The sequence below is a fragment of the Oncorhynchus clarkii genome, chromosome 13, assembly GCF_045791955.1.
Source record: "Oncorhynchus clarkii lewisi isolate Uvic-CL-2024 chromosome 13, UVic_Ocla_1.0, whole genome shotgun sequence".
In the NCBI taxonomy this organism is placed as follows: domain Eukaryota; kingdom Metazoa; phylum Chordata; class Actinopteri; order Salmoniformes; family Salmonidae; genus Oncorhynchus; species Oncorhynchus clarkii.
Window position 1 is genome coordinate 12,553,114 of NC_092159.1, and position 25,000 is coordinate 12,578,113.

General features: G+C 44.8%; 1 protein-coding gene across 1 annotated transcript in view; it reads right to left on the bottom strand.

The window, feature by feature from the left end:
* LOC139424418 (voltage-dependent P/Q-type calcium channel subunit alpha-1A-like) overlaps positions 1-25,000 on the bottom strand; it is a 293,164-nt gene that overhangs the window by 51,286 nt on the left and 216,878 nt on the right. The window contains exons 20-28 of the mRNA XM_071176204.1: positions 23,699-23,805; positions 17,272-17,325; positions 15,898-16,054; positions 13,644-14,203; positions 12,457-12,761; positions 12,143-12,281; positions 10,656-10,785; positions 8,518-8,577; positions 8,225-8,331 (exon numbers count right to left, since the gene is read on the bottom strand). Coding sequence (XP_071032305.1) covers positions 8,225-8,331; positions 8,518-8,577; positions 10,656-10,785; positions 12,143-12,281; positions 12,457-12,761; positions 13,644-14,203; positions 15,898-16,054; positions 17,272-17,325; positions 23,699-23,805 — 1,619 coding nt within the window. The remainder of the gene's footprint in view (positions 1-8,224; positions 8,332-8,517; positions 8,578-10,655; positions 10,786-12,142; positions 12,282-12,456; positions 12,762-13,643; positions 14,204-15,897; positions 16,055-17,271; positions 17,326-23,698; positions 23,806-25,000) is intronic.

The window sequence follows — 25,000 nt, forward strand, 5'->3', positions numbered from 1 at the left end:
GACTAGAGTCCTCTCTATCAGAGCAGTATGAGAGTATTAGAGAAAAGCTCTTCTCGGGATAGGCATTACGAATTTGCATTTATAGCAACTGTATTATAGACACCTATACAATGATAGCATTAGCTACTATATATAGCATTAGCATGTAGCGTTAGCTACTGTATATAGCATTAGCATGTAGCATCAGCTACTGTATACTCGATTAGCATGTAGCATAAGCTACTGTATATAGCATTACCATGTAGCAATAGCTACAGTATATGCGATTAGCATTACCTTTAGCTGCAATATATAGTGTGAGCATCAAGCTACTATATATAACATTAGCATAAGCTATAGTATATAGACCTATACAATGATAGTAAGTAGCATTAGCAAGAAGCATGTTGCATTAGCTACAGTATATTACAGATACTGGTACAATGATAGCAAGTTGCAATTAGCTACAGTATATATCGCATTGTAGACACCTATTAATACAATGATAGCATCTATGTTCATTGGTGAATTGCATCTTTTAGATTTTTAACACTTGCTTTAGCTACATTAAGCAAAACACTATGCATCCGGTTTGTACTGCATTTAATCATTTTAGGGGGATATCATGAAGCGTTACAATTGGTTCCTGGAGGTGGAGGGGTTCCGGAATGGTCCACAGGCAGACCAAATGTGGGTGTGACAACAGTGAATGGAGGAAGAGAAGGCAACGAGAAACGACGAGAATGGGAGCGGAACGACTAGAGGAACAAAGAAAGAAAGAGAGAGAAGCCATTTTGGACCGGACAAAGAGAGAGAGACAGCAGAGACAGAAAGAGAGAGACAGTGAGACAGACAGAGAGAGAGACAGTGAGACAGACAGAGACAGAACTTTACTTTACTTTGCGAAGCTCCTGTAGAAATCACCAAGGCAACGACAGCGAGAAAGGGTCAGTGACAGCAACAGAGAGAAAGAACAAAAGATGGAGGGATAGGGAGAAAGAGAGGAAGAAAGACAGAGACACACTTACAGAGATAGAAAACACAGCTAGAGACAGGAAAGGGGGAAGGGGTTTGGAGAAGGAGAAAACACCCATATGAGAGACAGACAGAGAAAATAGGAGAGGAAAGCAAGATGGAGTGCTTTTGGATAGATATAAACCCCAACCCCCTCCCCAACACTCTGACTCCTCCCACCAACTCTGGTTGCTATGACAACAACTGTGATATCGAAGATGGAATGTTTACATACCTGTTCACAAAAAAATGACACTTACTTATTTCCTTTGATTACCTTAATATTATTGGTAATAGTGCAGATCCATTTCTTTTGATTACATATTACTACTAATAGTGGAGACCTTTCTTTTTTCTTATTACATAGAAAGCCTTACTGAGACTATCTAAACATTACTCAATTCTAACAATTGTAACTAGGTTCTGTTACAAAAGGTGGTGCAGTCTTAAACCTGCCACATGCATTATTCCCTATTTACCTGCTATTTACATTACTTACTACATTATTAGTAGTACTACTATTAATAAATACAGTGCTACTTACTACTATGAATATTACTAGCACTATATATACTATTATCATGACTTCTACTCACTTACTACCTACACTATTATATTATGCCTAGGCTGCAGTCCAAACTCAAAGTAGACAGCCCTCGGCCGTAAACCCTCTGCCCTTGAATGACGTTTTACATCCGAGTGTACCTTAAATGTCACTTGCCCAAGCGAGGGAGAGTGAAGTTTAACTTAAAAACAACCAACCTAAAGCTATTAATGTACCTAGTAAGCTAACGTATCCAGCAAGCACTCCTGTCAGGTAGCTAGCTACAGTTACCTATAACTGGCTAGCTAGTTTTATAGTTTGATCATTTATTCCAATAAATTACAGAATTCTCCAAAATATATTTATGAATCTATCTATGTTTTTTTTAACTCCCTTTTCTCCCCATTTTCGTGGTTTCCAATTGGTAGTTACAGTCTTGTCCCATCGCTGAAACCCCCGTACGGACTCTGGAGGTCTGAAGGTCGAGAGCCGTGCGTCCTCCGAAACACAAACCAGCCAAGCCGCACTGCTTCTTGACACAATGCCTGCTTAACCCGGAAGCCAGCCGCACCGATGTGTCAGAGGAAACACCGTACACCTGGCGACCGTGTCAGTGTGCATTGTGCCTGGCCCGCCACAGAAGTCGCTAGTGTGCGATGGGACAAGAACATCCCTGCCGGCCAAACCCTCCCCTAACCCGGACAACGCTGGGACAATTGTGCGCTGCCCCATGGGTCTCCAGGTCACAGCCGGCTGCGACAGAGGCTGGACTCAAACCAGGATGCAGTGCCTTAGACCACTGCGCCACTCGGGAGGCGAGCTATCTACGTTTTATAGGCTCCTCACTACGAGACTAAGCCAATTTGCCAACGATAAAATCCTAATTTTGTCTGACCACCAGAGTTTGACTACAGTTTGCATTGAATTGTGGGTCATATCAACCCCACAAGTGATCAAAGTTCTTCACTCGCTCCTCCGAGCTAAAGCGAGGGCTGAGGGGGCAAAGTTTGGGAGTTGGACCTCCGCTTAAGATGGCAATCAAACTGCATCCGGTTTCGACGGGGATTCTCCAGAGGGAAAGTGGCGAGGGCTGAGGGGGAGTGTTTGGACTGTAGCCCTACTCTCCTGTTGGATCCTCAAAGCCATTCATTGATGGTTAGAGGAATCGGTTCGGCCCTCTACTTATCTATCTCACCCAGTATTCATTCAACAGCAATACTTATCGATCCTACTCAGCAATTTATTTAGTCAAATAAGTAAACACAATATTCCACTAAGTTCTCTCTAAATAGGTGGAGAAGTCAGGTGGAAAGTCCCTGAAGCCTTTCTTCACAGTAACGGCTGTATTCATTTAACAGTAAAACTGATCTTATCTCCTAATAACCATCAATTAGCCAGGTCTTAACTGAGACAAACATCTCATTAGATCTACTGTTATCTAATGGGCCCCGCAAGGCATGGGCGTACTGTAATACTGTACAACACAGGGCAGTTTAGGCGTGGGATCTAACAAATGTATTTTGGGGTAGTTTTCTGCTCATTGAGAGAGAACAGTAAATATTGTAGACACCGTAGAACAGTGGACACCGGTCATCTACATACGGTAACCATAAAAACAGACACGCGCACGATACATCTTCACACACATGCATACACACACAGGCGTAAGTACGCACGCATACAAACACACACACACACACAGATTCAAATGCATAGTCAAAGTGGCTCGTAAACATGCAGTTCTCGATCATTGTGACAGTCCAGTGTCATTCAATGACGGTGCCAGAAGCGGATTTGTTGAGTCAAAAACCTTAACGCGACAGTCTTGTCTCCCCCTATGTGAGACTCAACAAATCAAGGCTCCACAGAAACAAGTGGAGCCCCATCCCTGAGCATGAGGGTAGCCCTGAGCAAATGGAGGAAGTGGACAAGAGGAGGAGTAAAGGAGAAGAGGAAGGGAGCGGGCTGGGAAAGGTGGAGAGGAGGAGGGTTGAAAGGTTGGGGGAGAGGAGAACAGGCCACCAAGGAGGTAAGGAAGGCAGAGAGGAGAAAAGGAGGAGTAAGGAGAAATATCACAGGAACAAGGAAAGGTGGCGGGAGGAAAGAGAGAAGTAAGGAGGGAGAAAGGAGGGAGGGAAGCATCCTCTTGGAGGGGAGGGAGGGGGACGTCATGCTGGAGAGGGTGCAGTAGGCCAGTGGAGTGATTTTAAACTCGCAGAGAGAGTCAACAAACCTATCAGTCTCCATAGAAACAGCCACATTGAGGACCACCAACTATAGGCAGTTCAAACTACTGTCATACACTACAAACATACACATCATACATAACAATATACAGTGGCTTGCGAAAGTATTCACCCCCTTTGGCATTTTTCCTATTTTTGTTGCCTTACAACCTGGAATTAAAATTGATTTTAGGGGGGTTTGTATCATTTGATTTACACAACATGCCTACCACTTTGAAGATGCAACATTTTCATCGTGAAACAAACAAGAAATAAGACAAAAAAAATCAGAAAACTTGAGCGTGCATAACTATTCACCCCCCCAAAGTCAATACTTTGTAGAGCCACCTTTTGCAGCAATTACAGCTGCAAGTCTCTTGGGATATGTCTCTATAGGCTTGGCACATCTAGCCACTGTGATTTTTGCCCATTCTTCAAGGCAAACTGCTCCAGCTCCTTCAAGTTGGATGGGTTCCGCTGGTGTACAGCAGTCTTTAAGTCATACCACAGATTCTCAACTGGATTGAGGTCTGGGCTTTCACTAGGCCATTCCAAGACATTTAAATGCTTCCCCTTAAACCACTTGTGTTGCTTTATCAGTATGCTTAGGGTCAGTGTCCTGCTGGAAGGTGAACCTCCGTCCCAGGCTCAAATCTCTGGAAGACTGAAACAGGTTTCCCTCAAGAATTTCTCTGTATTTACCACCATCTATCATTCCTTCAATTCTGACCAGTTTCCCAGTCCCTGCCAATGAAAAACATCCCCACAGCATGATGCTGCCACCACCATGCTTCACGGTGGGGATGGTGTTCCCGGGGTGATGAGCGGTGTTTTCCTTGATGGCCAAAAAGCTCAATTTTTGTCTCATCTGACCAGAGTGCCTTCTTCCATATGTTTGGGGAGTCTCCCACATGCCTTTTTTGCAAACAACAAACATGTTTGCTTATTTTTTTCTTTAAGCAATGGCTTTTTTCTGGCCACTCTTCCGTAAATCCGAGCTCTGTGGAGTGTATGGCTTAAAGTGGTCCTATGGATAGATACTCCAATCTCCGCTGTGGAGCTTTGCAGCTCCTTCAGGGTTATCTTTGGTCTCTTTGTTGCCTCTCTGATTAATGCCCTCCTTGCCTGGTCCGTGAGTTTTGGTGGGTGGCCCTCTCTTGGCAGGTTTGTTGTGGTGCCATATTCTTTCTATTTTTTAATAATGGATTTAATGGTGTTAAAAGTTTCTGTTTTTTTATAACCCAACCCTGATCTGTACCTCTCCACAACTTTGGCCCTGACCTGTTTGGAGAGCTCCTTAGTCTTCATGGAGCCACTTGCTTGGTGGTGCCCCTTGCTTAGTGGTGTTGCAGACCCTGGAGCCTTTCAGAACAGGTGTATATATACTGAGATCATGTGACAGATCAAGTGACACTTAGATTGCATACAGGTGAACTTTATTTAACTAATTATGTGTCTTATGAAGGTAATTGGTTGCACCAGATCTTATTTAGGGGCTTCATAGCAAAGGGGGTGAATACATATGCATGCACCGCTTTTTCGATTTTGTTTTTGTTGAATTTTTTTGAAACAAGTAATTTTTTGAATTTCACTTGACCAATTTGGACTATTTTGTGTATGTCCATTACATGAACTCCAAATAAAAATCCATTTAAATTACAGGGTGTAATGCAACAAAATAGGAAAAACACCAAGGGGATGAATACTTTTGCAAGGCACTGGATATGTACTGATCAATGCTGTGCATATATACACCCTTGTATGTACACCTTCCTCAGTCCTTGTGGTCTCCTAGCATTGTACTTGTCACACTCTTTCAATGCACATGTACAATTACTGCATGTTACATCATCAATCAAGTTACCATAGCAACCTTGTTATTGTCACATTCATGCTACATGAACAATCTAGTAACCATAGCAACCTGCAGCTGTCCAGAAACACAAAAGGTCACCTTGGTAGCACCATAGAGATCCAATTAAATTACTAGAGGGGCCATGTCATAAATCCTCAAAGGTCCAGAATGGGGTGAAAATGGAAGCAATATTGGACAGGGAGAACTTCAAACCAGTCTAATTGGAATGACTGGCAGTAGATTCCTGATTTTACTTATGCGGGAAAATAAAAGTAAGGCATGTGATATATCAGAAATTGTGTAATATAATTATTGTCAACCTAAAATATGTATTTATATTTTCTATTAAGGCATCTTAACTTTTACTCAAGTATGACAATTGGTAACTTTTTCCACGTCTGTAAATAGCCTCTAAAATATATGTAAACAGACCATTAATGTCTCAATTTGTGTTTGTGTCTCAATGCTGTGAGTGCGATTATATGATACAATCAGTACTTGTTGCATTTACAACTTGTCTAAGTCCTATCATCAGCTGATTTCAGCCAGTGTATGGCTGTGGGTTGACTGCATTGTTTGAAAGGAATGTTGGCATATTGGCAGTTCATTTGAATAATTATTGGAATCATTCCTCTAAAACTGTCTGGCTAGCTAGCTAACAAACACAGTGCAGATAAATTCTTTGAATTCATTATTTTACACAATATCTTATCACAGCACTGTCAAACCACGGTTGACCTGGTTGACCAATGCCCTGACCAAAATGGCTGACCTTTATCCCATCATAAGAAGGTTCATGACCATTCTAGTATTCTAATTCCTAATTCTATGTGTAGCACAGATCAAAACATTGGTCACATTCTGCATCATAGAATGTTAGTGACATCTCAATCCGACATTGCCGTGAAGACACAAGGACACGTTCAGCTTCTTCCTCTTGTTACATCATCAACACTGTCAGCACCTCATCGTAACACATCCCAGCCAGGTTTGTGTGATGTCATCATGTAATCCATGTGAGTACCAGTGCAGGCATGCCATTGGAGCTGAGGAGGATGTACACACACACTCTCTTTCATTCTTTCCTTCTCTCTCTCCTTCCTCCACCTTCCGCTTCTCGTCTCCATTCTCTCGCTCATTCATACTCAGGCACATATATCCATATACAACTGTCGATATGCGGACAATATCTCAAGATAAAAAATCATTCCACCCTCAGTGACCTGCCCCAAACATTCACCCCTCTCCTCCCTCCTTCCCTTTCTCGGCTCCCCCAGGCTCCCCCAGGCCGTGCAGAGGATAATAAATAGTAAAATACCTGCTCTTCTGGTGGATGAGTGGAGTGATTACCGGTAACCATTAACGGGTGTGTAAAGGTGTGTGTGTGAGGTGTGTGAGGTGTGCGTGTGTGAGGTGTGTGATGTAGCGGGAGGACAGGGCAAGGTGTGTGCCTCGCAGCTCTGAACCAGAACGACCTGGGCACTAGAGGGTTACCGGGTGCCTGGGGAACCCTCAGCCTCACACAGCGTAAGGGGACAGGGGCGCTCTCAGGAGGTTTGGGGGAGGGGGTGGGAGGGAGAGGATGATTGGGTGCAGTTGAAGGCTGGGAGATGTGGAGAAAGTTGGGGGAGGGATTAGGTGGTCGGGTGATTGGGTAGGGGTGCATTTAGTGGGGTTTGGGGGAGTTGGGAGGTTTTTGGGGGAAGGCAGGTTGGAGGGGGATGCAACAGTGAGCTAAGTTGGGGAGGGAGGTGGGAGGCAGGGGTTAGATGCAAGTAGTTGGGTGGGAGGGCAGCTGAGGGCTAGGTTTAGGAAGGTGGTGGTGGGGTGTTGGAGTGAGTCGTGTAAGGTAAACTGGAGGAATCATTAGTAAGATGGCCGGCTGACTTGTGGCTGGTTGAGAGGAGTGTAAAGAGTGAAATGTGAAGATGTGATGAAATAATGAATGAAAGACATGGAAAAGGCAGATGTAGACTAGAGAGTTGAGTCTCATATTGAGAGAGTGGATGAGACACAAAGACACAGAGATGGAGAGGCCGCTTAGGACGGAGAGAGAGATGGGTAGAGAGAGAGAGAGAAAGAGGTCAGGCCCGTGCTGTGTGACTAGTCAGAGAAATAATCAACAAACAATCAACAAAAAAAATGACAAGAAAGAGAGACACACAGACAGTGTTAGGCCAGGAAACAGAGCAACAGGCACAGAGGAAACGAGAGATGGAGGGATGAGAAAGAGAGAGAACATAGAAATACAGGACAGCGAGACACACAGAAAGTGTTAGGCCAGGAAACAGAGCAACAGGCACAGAGGAAACGAGAGATGGAGGGATGAGAAAGAGAGAGAACATAGAAATACAGGACAGCGAGACACACAGAAAGTGTTAGGCCAGGAAACAGAGCAACAGGCACAGAGGAAACGAGAGATGGAGGGATGAGAAAGAGAGAGAACATAGAAATACAGGAAAGAGAGACTACATATAAAGTGTTGAGGCAGTAAGGGCCAGACAATGCATCAGGCAAAGGAGTGAAAGGCAGTGAAAGACAGGGTGATGAAAAGAGGAGTGTGGGTCAAGAGGGGGGAGACAGAGCTGAGGGGGGGGGGACACTTACGTGAAGGCGAAGGCCACCAGAGCACCACTAACCACTATAAAGTCCAGGATGTTCCACAGGTCCCTGAAGTATGAACCCTGATGTAAGAACAGGCCTAGCACCACCATCTGGGGACAGAGGAAAGGAGAGGTGTTAGTACACACACACACACACACACACACACACACACACACACACACACACACACACACACACACACACACACACACACACACACACACAATAGGGCACTCATGAACGCAAGCATACACGTATACAGACGCTAAAACAGACATTAACACTCTGTATACTACCTTGATCAACATCTCAAACGTGAAGACACCCGTGAAGACATAGTCAAAGTATTTCAGCACCTGAGAATGACAGAGTAGAGGTACCAAGATAGGTCACATACCTGTACACTGTACATACACATTATTGAAATAGACAGGTCACATACCTGTACACTATACATACACATTATATTGATAGATAGGTCACATACCTGTACACTGTACAGTGGTGGCCAAAAGTTTTGAGAATGACACAAATATAAATTTTCACAAAGTCTGCTGCTTCAGTGTCTGCAGATATTTTTGTCAGATGTTACTATGGAATACTGAAGTATAATTACAAGCATATCATAAGTGTCAAAGGCTTTTATTGCCAATTACAAGAAGTTGATGCAAAGAGTCAATATTTGCAGTGTTGACCCTTCTTTTTCAAGACCTCTGTATTCTGCCCTGGCATGCTGTCAATCAACTTCTGAGCCACATGATGGCAGCCCATTCTTGCATAATCAATGCTTGGAGTTTGTCAGAATTTGTGGGTTTTTGGTTGTCCATCCACCTCTTGAGGATTGACCACAAGTTCTCAATGGGATTAAGGTCTGGGGAGTTTCCTGGCCATGAACCCAAAATATAGTTTTTTTGTTCCCCGAGCCACTTAGTTTTCACTTTTGCCTTATGGCAAGGTGCTCCATCATGTTGGAAAATGCATTGTTCATCACCAAACTGTTCCTGGATGGTTGGGAGAAGTTGCTCTCGGAGGATGTGTTGGTACCATTCTTTATTCATGGCTGTGTTCTTAGGCAAAATTGTGAGTGAGCCCACTCCCTTGGCTGAGAAGCAAACCCACACATGAATGGTCTCAGGATGCTTTACTGTTGGCATGGCACAGGACTGATGGTAGCGCTCACCTTGTCTTCTCCAGACAAGCTTTTTTCCGGATACCCCAAACAATCGTAAAGGGGATTCATCAGAGAAAATGACTTTACCCCAGTCCCCAGCAGTCCAATCCCTGTCCCTTTTGCAGAATATCAGTCTGTCCCGGATGTTTTACCTGGAGAGAAGTGGCTTCTTTGCTGCCCTTCTTGACACCAGGCCATCCTCCAAAACTCTTCACCTCACTATGCGAGCAGATGCACTCACACCTGCCTGCTGCCATTCCAGAGCAAGCTCTGTACTGGTGGTGCCCCGATCCCGCAGCTGAATCAACTTTAGGAGACTGTCCTGACGCTTGCCAGACTTTTTTGGGTGCCCTGAAGCCTTCTTCACAACAATTGAACCGCTCTCCTTGAAGTTCTTGATGATCCGATAAATGGTTGATTTAGGTGAACTCTTACTGGTAGCAATATCCTTGCCTGTGAAGCCCTTTTTGTACAAAGCAATGATGACGGCATGTGTGTCCTTGCAGGTAACCATGGTTGACAGAGGAAGAACAATGATTCCAAGCACCACCCTCCTTTTGAAGATTCCAGTCTGTTATTCAAACTCAATCAGCATGACAGAGTGATCTCCAGCCTTGTGTTAACGAGAGAATCACTGACATGATGTCAGCTGGTCCTTTTGTGGCAGGGCTGAAATGCAGTGGAAATGTTTTTTGGGGAATCAGTTCATTTAGAGAGAGAGACAGCGAGAGAGAGACAGAGAGAGACAGACAGAGAGAGAGACAGAGAGAGAGAGACAGAGACAGACAGAGAGAGACAGACAGAGAGAGACAGAGAGAGAGAGAGTGGATGTGAGAGAGACAGAGAGAGACAGACAGAGAGAGAGGCAGAGAGAGACAGAGACAGACAGAGAGAGAGACAGAGACAGACAGAGAGAGACAGAGAGAGACAGAGAAAGACAGAGACAGAGAGAGACAGAGACAGTGAGAAAGATATATAGAGAGACAGAGACAGAGACAGAGAGAAAGATATATAGAGAGACAGAGACAGAGACAGAGAGAAAGATATATAGAGAGACAGAGAAACAGTGAAAGAGTGAGCGAGGCAGGCGTAGAGGTGTCTCACGTTACAAAGACAGACAGACAAGTGCAGAGGTGTTGTCTCATGTTGTTGAGAGGCAATTCAGAGAAATATACACACACAACACGAGTGGAAAGACCAACAGAGACAGCTGGATAGAAAGAAAAGCACGGGAGAGAAACAGAAAGATGTGTGTTGTCTCACTTGGTTGCTTGGTGACTCAGGCCAGACAGGGTCCTCTGCAGCCAGGGCGATGCTGCTCATTGCGATCACAGACAGGATACTGAACTCAAAGTACTTCCTGGTCAGGATGTAGTGGCAGCACCTACGGAACCTGCAACACACACACACAATACAACGCACCCACAAAGTGATGCATGCTGTTTCAATAGTCTGTGTAGCTAGCTTGTTACTCTGTCTTATTTTTCCAGGAATCATGGGGCTCCTTGCATGTTCCAACATTTGACCAAATGGACTACGCATCTGGGAACTTTGTCTGTGCTCCGTTCTGTGTGGTTAAGATTGGACTGGTACTCCCCTCTTCCGTTTCCTGAATGGAACATTACTTCTCTCTCTATCACACATACACCATATGACCAAAAGTAGGTGGACTTCTACTCGAACATCTCATTCCAAAATCATGGGCATTAATAAGGAGTTGGTGTCCCCCTTTGCTGCTATAACAGCCTCCACTCTTCTGGGAAGGCTTCCCACTAGATGTTGGAACATTGCTGCGGGGACTTGCTTCCATTCAGCCACAAGAGCATTAGTGAGGTCGGGTACTGATGTTGGGCGATTAGGCCTGGCTTGCAGTCGGCGTTCCAATTCATCCCAAAGGTGTTCGATGGGGTTGAGGTCAGGGCTCTGTGCAGGCCAGTTAAGTTCTTCCATACCGATCTCAACAAACCATTTCTGTATGGACAACACTTTGTGCACAGGGGCATTGTCATGATGAAACAGGAAAGGGCCTTAACCAAACTGTTGCCACAAAGTTGGAAGCACAGAATTGTCTAGAATGTATGCTGTAGCGTTAAGATATTCCTTCACAGCCTCTCGAGTGGTGCAGCGGTCTAAGGCACTGCATCGCAGTGCTAGAGGCGTCACTACAGATCCGAGTTCGGTCCCGGGCTGTGTCGCAGCCGGCCACGACCGGAAGACCCATGAGGAGGCGCAGAATTGGCCCAGCGTTGTCCGGGTTAGGGGAGGGTTTGTCCGGGTTAGGGGAGGCGTTGTCCGGGTTAGGGGAGGGTTTGTCCGGGTTAGGGGAGGGTTTGTCCGGGTTAGGGGAGGCGTTGTCCGGGTTAGGGGAGGGTTTGTCCGGGTTAGGGGAGGGTTTGTCCGGCTGGGATGTCCTTGATGAGCTTTACACCACTCCAGCCGACACTTGGCATTGCGCATGGTGATCTTAGGCTTGTTCGGCCATGGAAACACATTTCATGAAGCTCCTGAAGAACAGTTATTGTGCTGACGTTGCTTCCAGAGGCAGTTTGTAACTTGGTAGTGAGAGTTGCAACCGAGGACAGATGATTTTTATGCTCTACGTGCTTCAGCACTCGGCGGTGGATTTTATACACCTGTCAGCACCGAGTCTGAAATGGCTGAAATGGCTGCATCCACTCATTTGAAGGGGTGTCCACATACTTCTGTATATATAGTGTACAACACCCACGTACACACACACACACACTCACGGGTTGGTGGTGGACAGTATGAAACAGGAGCTGAACGGGGGCATTGGTTTGGGACCATCTTCATCGCCCCCTTCATCCTCCTCTTCCTCCTTCTTCTCCTCATCCTTCTTTTTCTGGTCTGTGTTAGCATTCTTGTTCACTGAGATGAAGAGAGGAAAAAAGGAGAGAGCGAGAGAGAGAGATGAAGAGAGAGAGAGAGAGTTGAAGAGAGTCAAGAGAGAATGTCAAAGTATTAGAATGATCCAAAATAGTACATTCACCACCCATACATAAACTCACACACACCCCGCCTTCCCCCACACACACCCACCCACCTTGCAGGATGGCATTGGTGGAGGGATATGGATAGACAGGAGGCATCATATCCACGACCGTATGAGCCGGCTTGGCCATACTGGTCAGAATTAGACTGTCCATACTATGGTGGTGTGTGTCTGCTGTCACACTGCGGTTCAGGAGGTTATTCACAAGGTCAGGGTGGTCTGGGGGCAGTGGGTGGAGGGTGTGGTCGTGTAGTTTGCTGTTGTTGAGGAGGTTGTCTAGGTCTTCCCTGTACTGACTGTCCTGTCTGAGGATGGGCCGAGCGGTGGAGAGGTTGGGGCCACTGCAGTGGTGGTCTCTGACGGAGGGTTGGGGGGTGGGAGGAGAGGGAGGGAGAGGGAAAGAGAGGAAGAGTGAGAGGGGGTAGAGTTTGGGGGAGGCAGGCGCAAGGACAGTGACATCTTGAAAAAACATAGTTACTATGCTGCTCATTTAATGACATACAGTACAGGACACTGGCTTCGACAAATCAATAGCAATCTGCACCACCGTTCAAAAGTTTGGGGTCACTTAGAAATGTCTTTTTCTTTTTAAATAAAAGCAACAAAAAAAAGTCCATTAAAATAACATCAAATTGATCAGAAATTGGCAGATTTTTAATGGAATAACTACATAGGCGTACAGACAATGGACAATGACTCAAAGCACAGCTCCAAACTATGCAATAACTATTTAGGGAAGAAGCAGTCAGCTGGTATTCTGTCTATAATGGAGTGGCCAGCACAGTCACCGGATCTCAACCCTATTGAGCTGTTGTTGGAGCAGCTTGACCGTATGGTACATAAGAAGTGCCCATCAAGCCAATCCAACTTGTGGGAGGTGCTTCAGGAAGCATGGGGTGAAATCTCTTCAGATTACCTCAACACATTGACAACTAGAATGCCAAAGGTCTGCAAGGCTGTAATTGCTAAAAATGGAGGATTCTTTGACGAAAGCAAAGTTTGAAGGACACAATTACTATTTCAATTAAAAATCATTATTTATAACCTTGTCAACGTCCTGACTATATGTCCTATTCATTTTGCACCTCATTTCATGTATGTTTTCATGGAAAACAAGGACATTTCTAAGTGACCCCAAACGTTTGAACGGTAGTGTACATACTGTTGATCCCCAAAGGAAACATTAGGTTAGATATTGACAGATTCAGACACAGACACACGGATCCTCTGTCACTCACTTTCTAACTCGATGCTGTCGGCTCCTCTCTCCATGCCGATGACGCCTCGGCCTCCTCCCCTCCCCCTCTACCTCACCCCCCTCCCCTACCACTACCCCTTCTGTCCCCTTACACTTATGCCTTCTCCCTCCCTCCTCCCCCTCCCTCCTAACCCTCCTGTGCCTCCTCTTCTCATCCCCCACTCCTCCCTCGCTATAATGCGGTGACACACTCCTCCCCTCCTTCCCTTCTTTATGCCTACATCTCCTTCCATGTTCCCTTCTTTCTTCAATACCCTCCAGCGTCTGCAGGGACAATCTGCTCCCCCCGTGCCCCAGACGGGCCTCTCTCTCTGGGCCACTACCTCCCCTTGGTTCACCCCCCCTGTTCCTCTGATGGTAGCAGGCCTGGCGTCTGATGTATTCTTCAGCCCTCTGCTGGCCCAGGGTGTCCTGCGGGTCTAGAGGGGGCTCTCCGGGCCGGGTCTTGTTGGTGTTGTTGTTGCGGTTGTCCTGGGGGTTGACCACCAGCGGACGGTCCAGGTGGGTCTTCATGTCCCCCGCACGATGGGGGTACGACACCTGGGGAGGGAGGGGGTTAAGGATGGTAATGATGTTATCTTCTGAAACCGGATCAATAAGTTACTTTATATAGGCAAACAACAAGGGCAAAATCCTAACACGTGGACCTCAAGTTAAGATTCCTATGAAAACCCTATGTTTATTCTCTTCTAACTCAAATCCTTTCTCCTTTCCTGAGCCCGACTCCTAGAACCAGAGATGTGCAGAGTTTAGCAAACAGACTGCCATTTTGTCACCAAAGGTTCTAATTGTGGATGTAACTAGTGGGACATTTTTGGCACCAATAGCTATCAGTAATTTACCAAAGTTACCGGAATTGTCTGTAATTTTGGTAATTAACAGGTAAGCTATGACAATCTATGATAACTTTGGTCATTCAGACCTGAATAACGTAATAAAAAATGTATTCACATATTGTCCATAAGTTTCTAGTGGATAGACCATAATGGTTCAAGAGAAAAGAACCGAGTTAATGGAAAAAGCATTTCATCAACAACGGCGTTGTTTTCAATTTACTCTGCAACTCTTCCAACTGTTGACTTTTTTCACAACAGCCACCAGTTTTGCGGCAGAACATTTACAACGTTGAAATACTGACACAGTAAAATAAATAAAAGTCTTGCAAATGCCAAGAGTGAGCAAAGCTGTCATCAAGGCAAAGGGGGGCTACTTTGAAGAATCTCAATTATAAAATATATTTTGATTAGTTTAACACTTTTTTGGTTACTACATGATTCCATATGTGTTATTTCATAGTGTTGATGTCTTCACTATTATTGTACAATGTAGAAAATAGTAAAAATAAAGAAAAACCCTTGAATGAGTAGTTGTTCTATAACTTTTGACTGGTAGTGTATATATACACAGTATAAGTTTATCTGAGGCTCTATGGGTAACATTTACACTACAGTGTTGCTATTACTGTGTAATCAATCAGTACAGTACTACAATCTCAGTTACTATTTTTTACACTACATTTACACTGTAAGATTAGTTACTGTTGAAGTTACACTGTACTGACATGCATAAAAAAGGACTGTGAAGTGTCCCAGTTTTATTGTCTCTCTCACCTCTCCCTCCTCTTCTCCCCTGACCTTCCAGTGTTCTGTATCTCTCACCTCTCCCTCCTCTTCTCCCCTGACCTTCCAGTGTTCTGTGTCTCTCACCTCTCCGTCCTCTTCTCCCCTGACCTTCCAGTGTTCTGTGTCTCTCACCTCTCCGTCCTCTTCTCCCCTGACCTTCCAGTGTTCTGTATCTCTCACCTCTCCCTCCTCTTCTCCCCTGACCTTCCAGTGTTCTGTGTCTCTCACATCTCCCTCCTCTTCTCCCCTGACCTTCCAGTGTTCTGTATCTCTCACCTCTCCGTCCTCTTCTCCCCTGACCTTCCAGTGTTCTGTATCTCTCACCTCTCCCTCCTCTTCTCCCCTGACCTTCCAGTGTTCTGTATCTCTCACCTCTCCCTCATCTTCTCCCCTGATCTTCCAGTGTTCTGTATCTCTCACCTCTCCGTCCTCTTCTCCCCTGACCTTCCAGTGTTCTGTATCTCTCACCTCTCCCTCCCCCTCTCCTCTGACCTTCCAGTGTTCTGTGTCTCTCACCTCTCCCTCATCTTCTCCCCTGATCTTCCAGTGTTCTGTATCTCTCACCTCTCCCTCCTCTTCTCCCCTGACCTTCCAGTGTTCTGTGTCTCTCACCTCTCCCTCCCCCTCTCCCCTGACCTTCCAGTCCTCCGTGTCCATCTCGTTGTACAGAGCCTCTCTGCTGGTCATCAGGTTCTGTCTCCTTATCTCACTGGTCCTCTGTTCCCACACGGATTTACCACCAGCCTTATTATTCTTCTGCTGCTCCTTACTGTGGGGAGAGAAAAAAAGAAAGAAAATTAGGAAGAAAGAAAGAAAGAAAGAAAGAGAGAGAGGGAAGTGTAGAAGAAGAAGATACGGAGAGGAAGATAGGGATAAGAAAGAAGAGAGGAGAAGGGGATCAGTTGTGAATGTTGCTAGACGAGATAGAAGAGATAACTAGACGTTTTTTTCTCCCAGCCCCCCTAAGCGATGATGTCATAGACCCAACAGCAGACAGACAGCCAGTGAGAAGAGTCCTTGTAGCCCACATAGGAATACACTGCAGAGGTTGCTGTGATGATGATGATGATGATGATGGTGGTGAAGATGATTATGATGGAAGTGCCAAAACATCGACAGATACCTCAAATTAAGGTAGTTTTTACACATAAATTGTTTATTACAAGATTTTGTTGAATAAGCCTTTTTGTTTGTTGAATTTTCAACCACATTATTTTACCAACATTATATCAACAAAATCTCAAACAGTTTGTTTCAATGTATACAAACGATTCCCTTCTTGCGAGACAAAGACAGAGACGAAGACATAGCCATGGACTTTTGAGAAGGTAGGGGGTGAAATGTGTTACAGCCTTCAGCCCCCCCCCCTCAACTGCACCCCCACCCCCGGTCCCCTCCCAAATGACCCCTCCTGTACTTCCCCTCGAGTACCTCACTAACACCTCTTACCTCCAACGATTCAGATATTTCAGATCATTCTAGACGTGAATGATGACAAATCCTCATAGAAAAGAATGGTCAGTTTTCAATTCAAATATGACATTTCAATTCATCCTTTTGAATCTACTGAATTGAAACTGGAATTGACCCCAACAACCCCAGCTAGCCAGCTTATCACACCTACTAACAAAATGACAGCCAGCCAGAGGTGAACAAACAAACACCAAAACAAGGATCAGGAATTAGGATTGGCAAAACCCAAAAACGTTCCCAAAGTTCCCAGGTTTTCCAGAAACCCCAACTGGAATATTCCAACTGGAAATGTTCAAATATTTGTCTTTTTTTACCCCCGGGGGTTTTTAGAATGTTGCAACCCTAAATCATGAAACAGCACGGAAAGACAGACTGAAAGAACGACACTAACAAAAGAACGACACAAACTTTAAAAATAAAGGAAAAACAACATCAGAAAAGGATGAGGAAAGGATCACATGAAAAGTAAAAAATAACAAAGTAAAGTGTAAAATGAGATAAACGAGTAAATACCAGTCAAGCACATTCTCTGTGGCATCGATACGCTCAGTTTTTGTTACTGTCACTCTGAAGAGGAGACAAGGAGGGGAGGGAGCGACACATCCGACATAAAAACAACGCCGCCACAACCTTCCTCCCACCACTTCTACCGTACACAACGTTTATATACAACCTTCTCACAACATTTCCTTTTTTTTCTTTCTGTCCACAACGTTTCCACAACGTTGAGAAGAGTGAGTGTGCTCAGAGTGTTGTTAGTGTCATGAGAAATAGGGGTGTTAGGAAGGTGAATCGGATAAAAACAATGTCCTCCCTCCACCTCTACTATATACAACATTCGCAAGAGTGAAAGAGTGAGTCCTGGCAGTTAGTGTAAGAAGATGTGGTAAACCTTCTCAGAACATTTACAGAACCTTCAGACAACCTTTAGACAACGTTTAGAAGAGTGAGTTAGTGTGTTTGTGTAGGAAGAAGGGGGGGTTGGTTTGGAGGAGGGTTGGTTACCGATAGGTGGCGTGTATAAAAACAGCGTTGCTACAACCTTCCCATGTTTAAATAACCTTTAAACTAGGGTTGTCATGATACCAGTCTCACAAGAAAACAAAACATAAAGCCACTTCAAACCAAATTACATTTTATTAGTCACATGCGCCGAATACAACAGTGAAATGCTTACTTACAAGCCCCTAACCAACAATGCAGTTCAAAAAATATGAATAAGAAATAAAAGTTACAAGTAGTTGAAGAGCAGTGTGCAGGGGCACTGGTTAGTCAAGGTAATTTTTTATTTATTTAACTAGGCAAGTCAGTTAAGAACAAATGCTTATTTTCAATGACGTCCTAGGAACAGTGGGTTAACTGCCTTGTTCAGGGGCAGAATCCCCAGCTCGGTGATTAGATCTTGCAACCTTTCGGTTACAAATCCAACGCTCTAACCACTAGGCTACCTGCCGCCCCATATGTACATGTAGGTAGAGTGACTATACATAGATAATAACAGAGAGTAGCAGCAGCAATGCAAATAGTCTGGGTAGACATTTGATTAGATGTTCAGGAGTCTTATGGATTGGGGGTAGAAGCTGCTTAGAAGCCTCTTGGACCTAGACTTGGCACTCCGGTACCGCTTGCCATGCGGTACCGCTTGCCATGCGGTAGCAGAGAGAACAGTCTATGACTAGGGTGGCTGGAGTCTTTGACAAATTTTAGGGCCTCCCTCTGACACCGCCTGGTATATAGATCCTGGATGGCAGGAAGCTTGGCCCCAGTGACGTACTGGGCCGTAAACACTACCCTCTGTAGTGCCTTGCGGTCAAAGGCCGAGCAGTTGCCATACCAGGCAGTGATGCAACCAGTCAGGATGCTCTCGATGGTGCAGCTGTAGAACCGTTTGAGCATCTGAGGACCCATGCCAAATCTTTTCGGTCTTTAGAGGGGGAATAGGTTTTGTCGTGCCCTCTTCACGACTGTCTTGGTGTGCTTGGACCATGTTCGTTTGTTGGTGATGTGGACACCAAGGAACTTGAAGCTCTCAATCTGCTCCACCTCAGCCCCGTCAATGACAATTGGGCATGCTCAGTCCTCCATTCCTGTAGTCCACAATCATCTCCTTTGTCTTGATCACGTTGAGGGAGAGGTTGTTGTCCTGGCACCACACGGCCAGGTCTCTGACCTCTATGCTGTCTCATCGTTGTCGGTGATCAGGCCTACCACTGTTGTGCATCTGCGGCCCCTGTGTTGAGGATCAGTGTGGCAGATGTGTTGTTGCCTACTCTTACCATCTTGGGCCGGCCCGTCAGGAAGTCCAGGATCCAGTTGCAGAGGAAGGTGTTCAGTTCCAGGGTCCTTAGCTTAGTGATGAGCTTCGTGGGCACTATGGTGTTGAACGCTAAGCTGTAGTCAATGAATAGCATTCTCACATAGGTGTTCCTTTTGTCTAGGTGGGAAAGGGCAGTGTGGAGTGAAATAGATATTGCATAATCTCTGGATCTGTTAGGGCGGTATGCACATTGGAGTAGGTTTAGACTGTCTGGGATTATGTTGTTGATGTGAGCCATGACCAGCTTTTCAAAGCACTTCATGGCTACAGAGTGCTACGGTCAAAGGCCGAGCAGTTGCCATACCAGGCAGTGATGCAACCAGTCAGGATGCTCTCGATGGTGCAGCTGTAGAACCGTTTGAGCATCTGAGGACCCATGCCATTTAGTAGTCATTTAGGCAGGTTACCTTAGTGTTCTTGGGCACAGGGGCTATGGTGGTCTGCTTAAAATATGTTGGTATTATAGACTCGGACAGGGAGAGGTTGAAAATTTCAGTAAAGACACTTGCCAGTTGGTCAGCGCATGCTCGCAGTACACATCCTGGTAATCCGTCTGGCCCTGCAGCCTTGTGAATGTTGACCTGTTTAAAGGTCTTACTTACGGCTGCGGGGGGCATGATCACACAGTCGTCCAGAACAGCTGGTGCTCTCATGCATGTTTCAGTGTTATTTCCCTCGAAGCAAGCATAGAAGTAGTCTGGTAGGACAGCTCTAGGCTGTGCTTCCCTTTGTAGTCTGTAATGGTTTTCAAGCATTGCCACATCCGACGAGCGTCGGAGCCAGTGTAGTATGATTCGATCTTAGTCCTGTATTGACACTTTGCTTATTTGATGGTTCGTCGGAGGAATTCTAATAAGCTTCCGGGTTAGAGTCCCGCTCCTTGAAAGCGGCAGCTTTAGCCTTTAGCTAAGTACGGATGTTGCCTGTAATCTATGGCTTCTGGTTGTGGTATGTACGTACGGACACTGTGGAGATGACGTCATCGATGCACTTATTGAGGAAGCCAGTGACTGATGTGGTGTACTCCTCAATGCCATTGGAGGAATCCCAGAACATATTCCAGTCTGTGCTAGCAAAACAGTCCTGTAGTTTAGCATCTGCTTCATCTGACCACTTTGTTATTGACTGAGTCACTGGTGCTTTCTGCTTACATTTTTGCTCGTAAGCAGGAATCAGGAGGATGGAATTATGGTCAGATTTGCCAAATGGAGGGAGAGGGAGAGCTTTGTACGCGTCTCTCTGTGTGGAGTAAAGGCGGTCTAGAGTTGTTTTCCCTCTGGTTGCACATTTAACATGCGGATAGAAATGAGGTAAAACAAATGTAAGTTTCTCATGCTGGAAACAAACAGCCTTACGATGTCACCCAGAGTCACATGTTTCTATTTCAAGCTATAGCACACTACATTTTACAGGACCAAAGAGTTTAGTCTGCTTTCTGTTTTCCTTCCTGCCATGGAAAATCAGGTGTCGTAGTATTGCGATACTGGTCCTACGACAACATTTAGAAGAGTGTTTGGAGGGGGTTAGTTGTTGGAGTAATGTGTTTGTGCCTCTGTTTAAATCATCACCACAAAGTTAAAGGCATTAGCATCTGATATATGGGACCTTGAATGTGTGTCTATGGCTGCATTTACACAGGCAGCCCAAGTCTAATCTTTTGCCCAAAAGAGCTGATCTGATTGGTCAAAAGATCAGAATTGGGCTGCCTGTGTAAATGCAGCCTGTCATATTGTGTAACATGAAGTCTTGATAAACAGTATCTTAATACAGTATTGTTCATGTATAGCAGGGAAATGTACACACACTCTCGCTCCTCCGTCCCATCCCCTACGTCCTCTAAGACATGACTAAACCTATTGTTCTCCGGGTAAAAAAACACTAAGACAGGCGCAGAGCACCGGGTAAGGACTTTTTATAAAGGCCTGGAGGGGCTTATGTAAAATCTGCTTCTCCTTGCAGAAACAGCAGACAATGGAACACACACACACACAAAAGGGCACATCAAACATTTCAAAGGGCCACAGAATTTCAGTAGAAACTATTTCCTTTTCCTGTCACTGTCTTTGATGATAAGAAGATGCCATTCTTCTGGCTGTAGTCTGTCTTTGCCCGCTAGCGTTGCCGCGTAGCCACTTAGCTCGTTTCCATTGACTCTGAATGGAATTAGGGTGGAATTACGTTTTAGTGCACTCACTCACTGTCAAATTTGATGATGCTTCGTACGTTTTTTTTATGGGACCTTGCCACTCCTCGAAGCTCAAACTAGTATATTTAACTATGCTTCCTTCTCATAACTAGTATAGTGTATTTAACCTCCTTCTCATAATTACTGAAGTGTATTTAACCTTGTACCTCTCTTGATGATGACTGTGATTAAAGTTGAAGAAGCCTAGGTCAGTGGCTACGGAGATTTAGGTCGAGTGGGAGATGGAGTGAGCGTCAGATTGAGTCTTGAAGTGTGTGTTGGTCGGATTGAGTAGAGTGTTGGAGTGTACATTAGACTGAGTACTGATGTACTGTGTGTGTGTGTGTGTGTGTGTGTGTGTGTGTGTGTGTGTGTGTGTGTGTGTGTGTGTGTGTGTGTGTGTGTATGTGTTTCCAGTGTATCAGTATATTTGCTTTCATATGTGACACAACTGAAATAACCACAGATCTATCAACAGACAGATAAGATATAATATAGATAGAATATAGATAGAATATGGATAGATAGATAGATGTATATAATATAGATAGAATATAGACAGATAGAATATAGATAGATAGATGATAAAGTATAGATATATAGATAGATAGATAGAATATAGATAGATGGATAGAATATAGATAGATAGAATATAGATAGATAGATAGATAGATGTATATAATATAGATAGAATATAGACAGATAGAATATAGATAGATAGATGATAAAGTATAGATATATAGATAGATAGATAGAATATAGATAGATAGATAGATAGATACAGTGCATTCAAAAAGTATTCAGACCCCTTCACTTTTTCCACATTTTGTTACATTACAGCCATTTTGCAAATGTATAAAAAAAACGCAAATATCACATTTACATAAGTATTCAGACCCTTTACTCAGTACTTTGTTGAAGCACCTTTGGCAACGATTACAGCCTTGAGTCTTCTTGGGAATGACGTTTGGGTCTTCTTGGGAATTAAGTTTGGCACACCTGTATTTGGGGAGTTTCTCCCATTAATCTCTGCAGATCCCCTCAAGCTGCACCGCTATTTTCAGGTCTCTCCAGAGATGTTCGATCGGGTTCAAGTCCGGGCTCTGGCTGGGCCACTCAAGGACATTCAGAGACTTGTCCTGAAGCCACTCCTGCGTGTGCTTAGGGTCGTTGTGCTGTTGGAAGGTGAAACTTCGCCCCAGTCTGAGGTCCTGAGCCCCCTGGAGCAGATTTTCATCAAGGATCTCTCTGTAATTTGCTCCGTTCATCTTTCCCTCGATCCTGACTAGTCTCCCATGCTTCACCGTGGGGATGGTGCCAAGTTTCCTCCAGACGTGGCGCTTGGCATTGAGGCCAAAGAGTTCAATCTTGGTTTCATCAGACCAGAGAATCTTGTTTGCCATGGTCTGAGAGTCCTTTAGGTGCATTTTGGCAAACTCCAAGCGGGCTGTCATGTGTCTTTTACTGAGGATTGGCTTCCATCTGGCCACTCTACCATGAAGGCCTGATTGGTAGAGTGCTGCAGAGATGGTTGTCCTTCTGGAAAGTTCTCCCATCTCCACAGAGGAACTCTGGAGCTCTGTCAGAGTGAACATCGGGTTCTTGGTCACCTCCCTGACCAAGGCCCTTCTCCTCCGATCGCTCAGTTTGGCCGGGAGGCCAGCTCTAGGAAGAGTCTTGGTGGTTCTAAACTTCTTCCATTTAAGAATGATGGAGGCCACTGTGTTCTTGGGGACCTTCAATGCTGCAGAAATTGTTTGCTACCCTTCCCCAGATCTGTGCCTCGACACAGTCCTGTCTCGGAGCTCTACGGAAGATTCCTTTGACCTCACGGCTTGCTTTTTTTTGCTCTGACATGCACTGTGGGACCTTATATAGACAGGTGTGCACCTTTCCATATCATGTCCAATCAATTGAATTTACCACAGGTGGACTCCAATCAAGTTGTAGAAACATCAAGGATGATCAATGGAAACAAGATGCACCTGATCTCAATTTCGAGTCTCATAGCAAAGGGTCTGAATACTTATGTAAATAAGGTATTTACATTCTAAAAACCTGTTTTCGCTTGTCATTATGGGCTGTTGTGTGTAGATTGATGAGGATTATTTTTTTTAAATCCATTTTAGAACAGGGCTGTAATGTAAGAAATGGGATCTGAATACTTTCCGAATGCACTGTAGACAGACAGACAGACAGACAGACAGACAGACAGACAGACAGACAGACAGACAGACAGACAGACAGACAGACAGACAGACAGACAGACAGACAGACAGACAGACAGACAGACAGACAGACAGACAGACAGACAGACAGATAGATAGATAGATAGATAGATAGATAGATAGATAGATAGATAGATAGATAGATAGATATAGGTAGATAGATAGATAGATAGATAGATAGATAGATAGATAGATGTGTACTCTACTCACGCAGCGATGGAGAGGTTAGCGGCAGACAGAGGACTAACTTCAGCCACCTCCTTGGCCTTCTGCAGGGTTGTCTTGGCATTAGCTGCCTCTTCTTGCTCCTCCTCATCCTGGAGGGAGGGAGGGAGGGAGGGAGGGAGGGAGGGAGGGAGGGAGGGAGGGAGGGAAAGATGGGAGAGAAATAAATAGAGAGAGATAAAGTGAGAGAGAGAGAGAGAGAGAGAGAGAGAGAGAGAGAGAGAGAGAGAGAGAGAGAGAGAAATATATATATATAGAGAGAGAGAGAGAGAGAGAGAGAGAGAGAGAGAGAGAGAGAGAGAAAGAGCGAGAAAGATAAAGAAAGTGAGAGAGAGAAAGCGAGAAGAAAAGAAAGAGCGAGAGAGAGAAAGAGAGAGACAGAAAGAGAGAGAGAGAGAAAGAGAGAGAAAGAGCGAGAGAGAGAAAGAGCGAGAGAGAGAAAGAGCGAGAGAGAGAAAGAGAAAGAGAGAGCATTAGCCATATGAAATAGACCTTATTCAGTCTGTGTGTTCTATCTTTGACAGCTAGTGGGGTGTCGAACATTGGTCAATTAACAATGTCTGAATAAGGTCTATCGCCTGGTCCAGTCAGTGGTAGGCAGGCTCAGTAGAAGTGTAAAACAGTACAGTATAATTCACAAAATTCCCTAGTTTTCCAGAAATCCTTGTTGAAAGTTCCTGGAATTAGGAGAGCATAAGCAGGAAATCCAGGAATCCTGGAAAACCCTGGGAATTTGGGGAAAGTTACCAGAATTGTGCAACTAGGATCAGCTTGCCACCCCCAAATCCTAACCTTAACGTTATTGGGGAAAACGCAAAACTGACCCAAGATCAGCATAGAGTATAAGGATAACTTCACCCATACAGTCATAGCCAGGTTATGTACAGTTATAGCCAGGTTATGTACAGTCATAGCCAGGTTATGTACAGTCATAGCCAGGATATGTACAGTTATAGCCAGGTTATGTACAGTCATAGCCAGGATATGTACAGTCATAGCCAGGTTATGTACAGTCATAGCCAGGTTATGTACAGTCATAGCCAGGATATGTACAGTTATAGCCAGGTTATGTACAGTCATAGCCAGGATATGTACAGTCATAGCCAGGTTATGTACAGTTATAGCCAGGTTATGTACAGTCATAGCCAGGATATGTACAGTCATAGCCAGGATATGTACAGTCATAGCCAGGTTATGTACAGTTATAGCCAGGTTATGTACAGTTATAGCCAGGTTATGTACAGTTATAGAAAGGTTATAACCGGGTGAGGTAAAGTAAGGTATAAT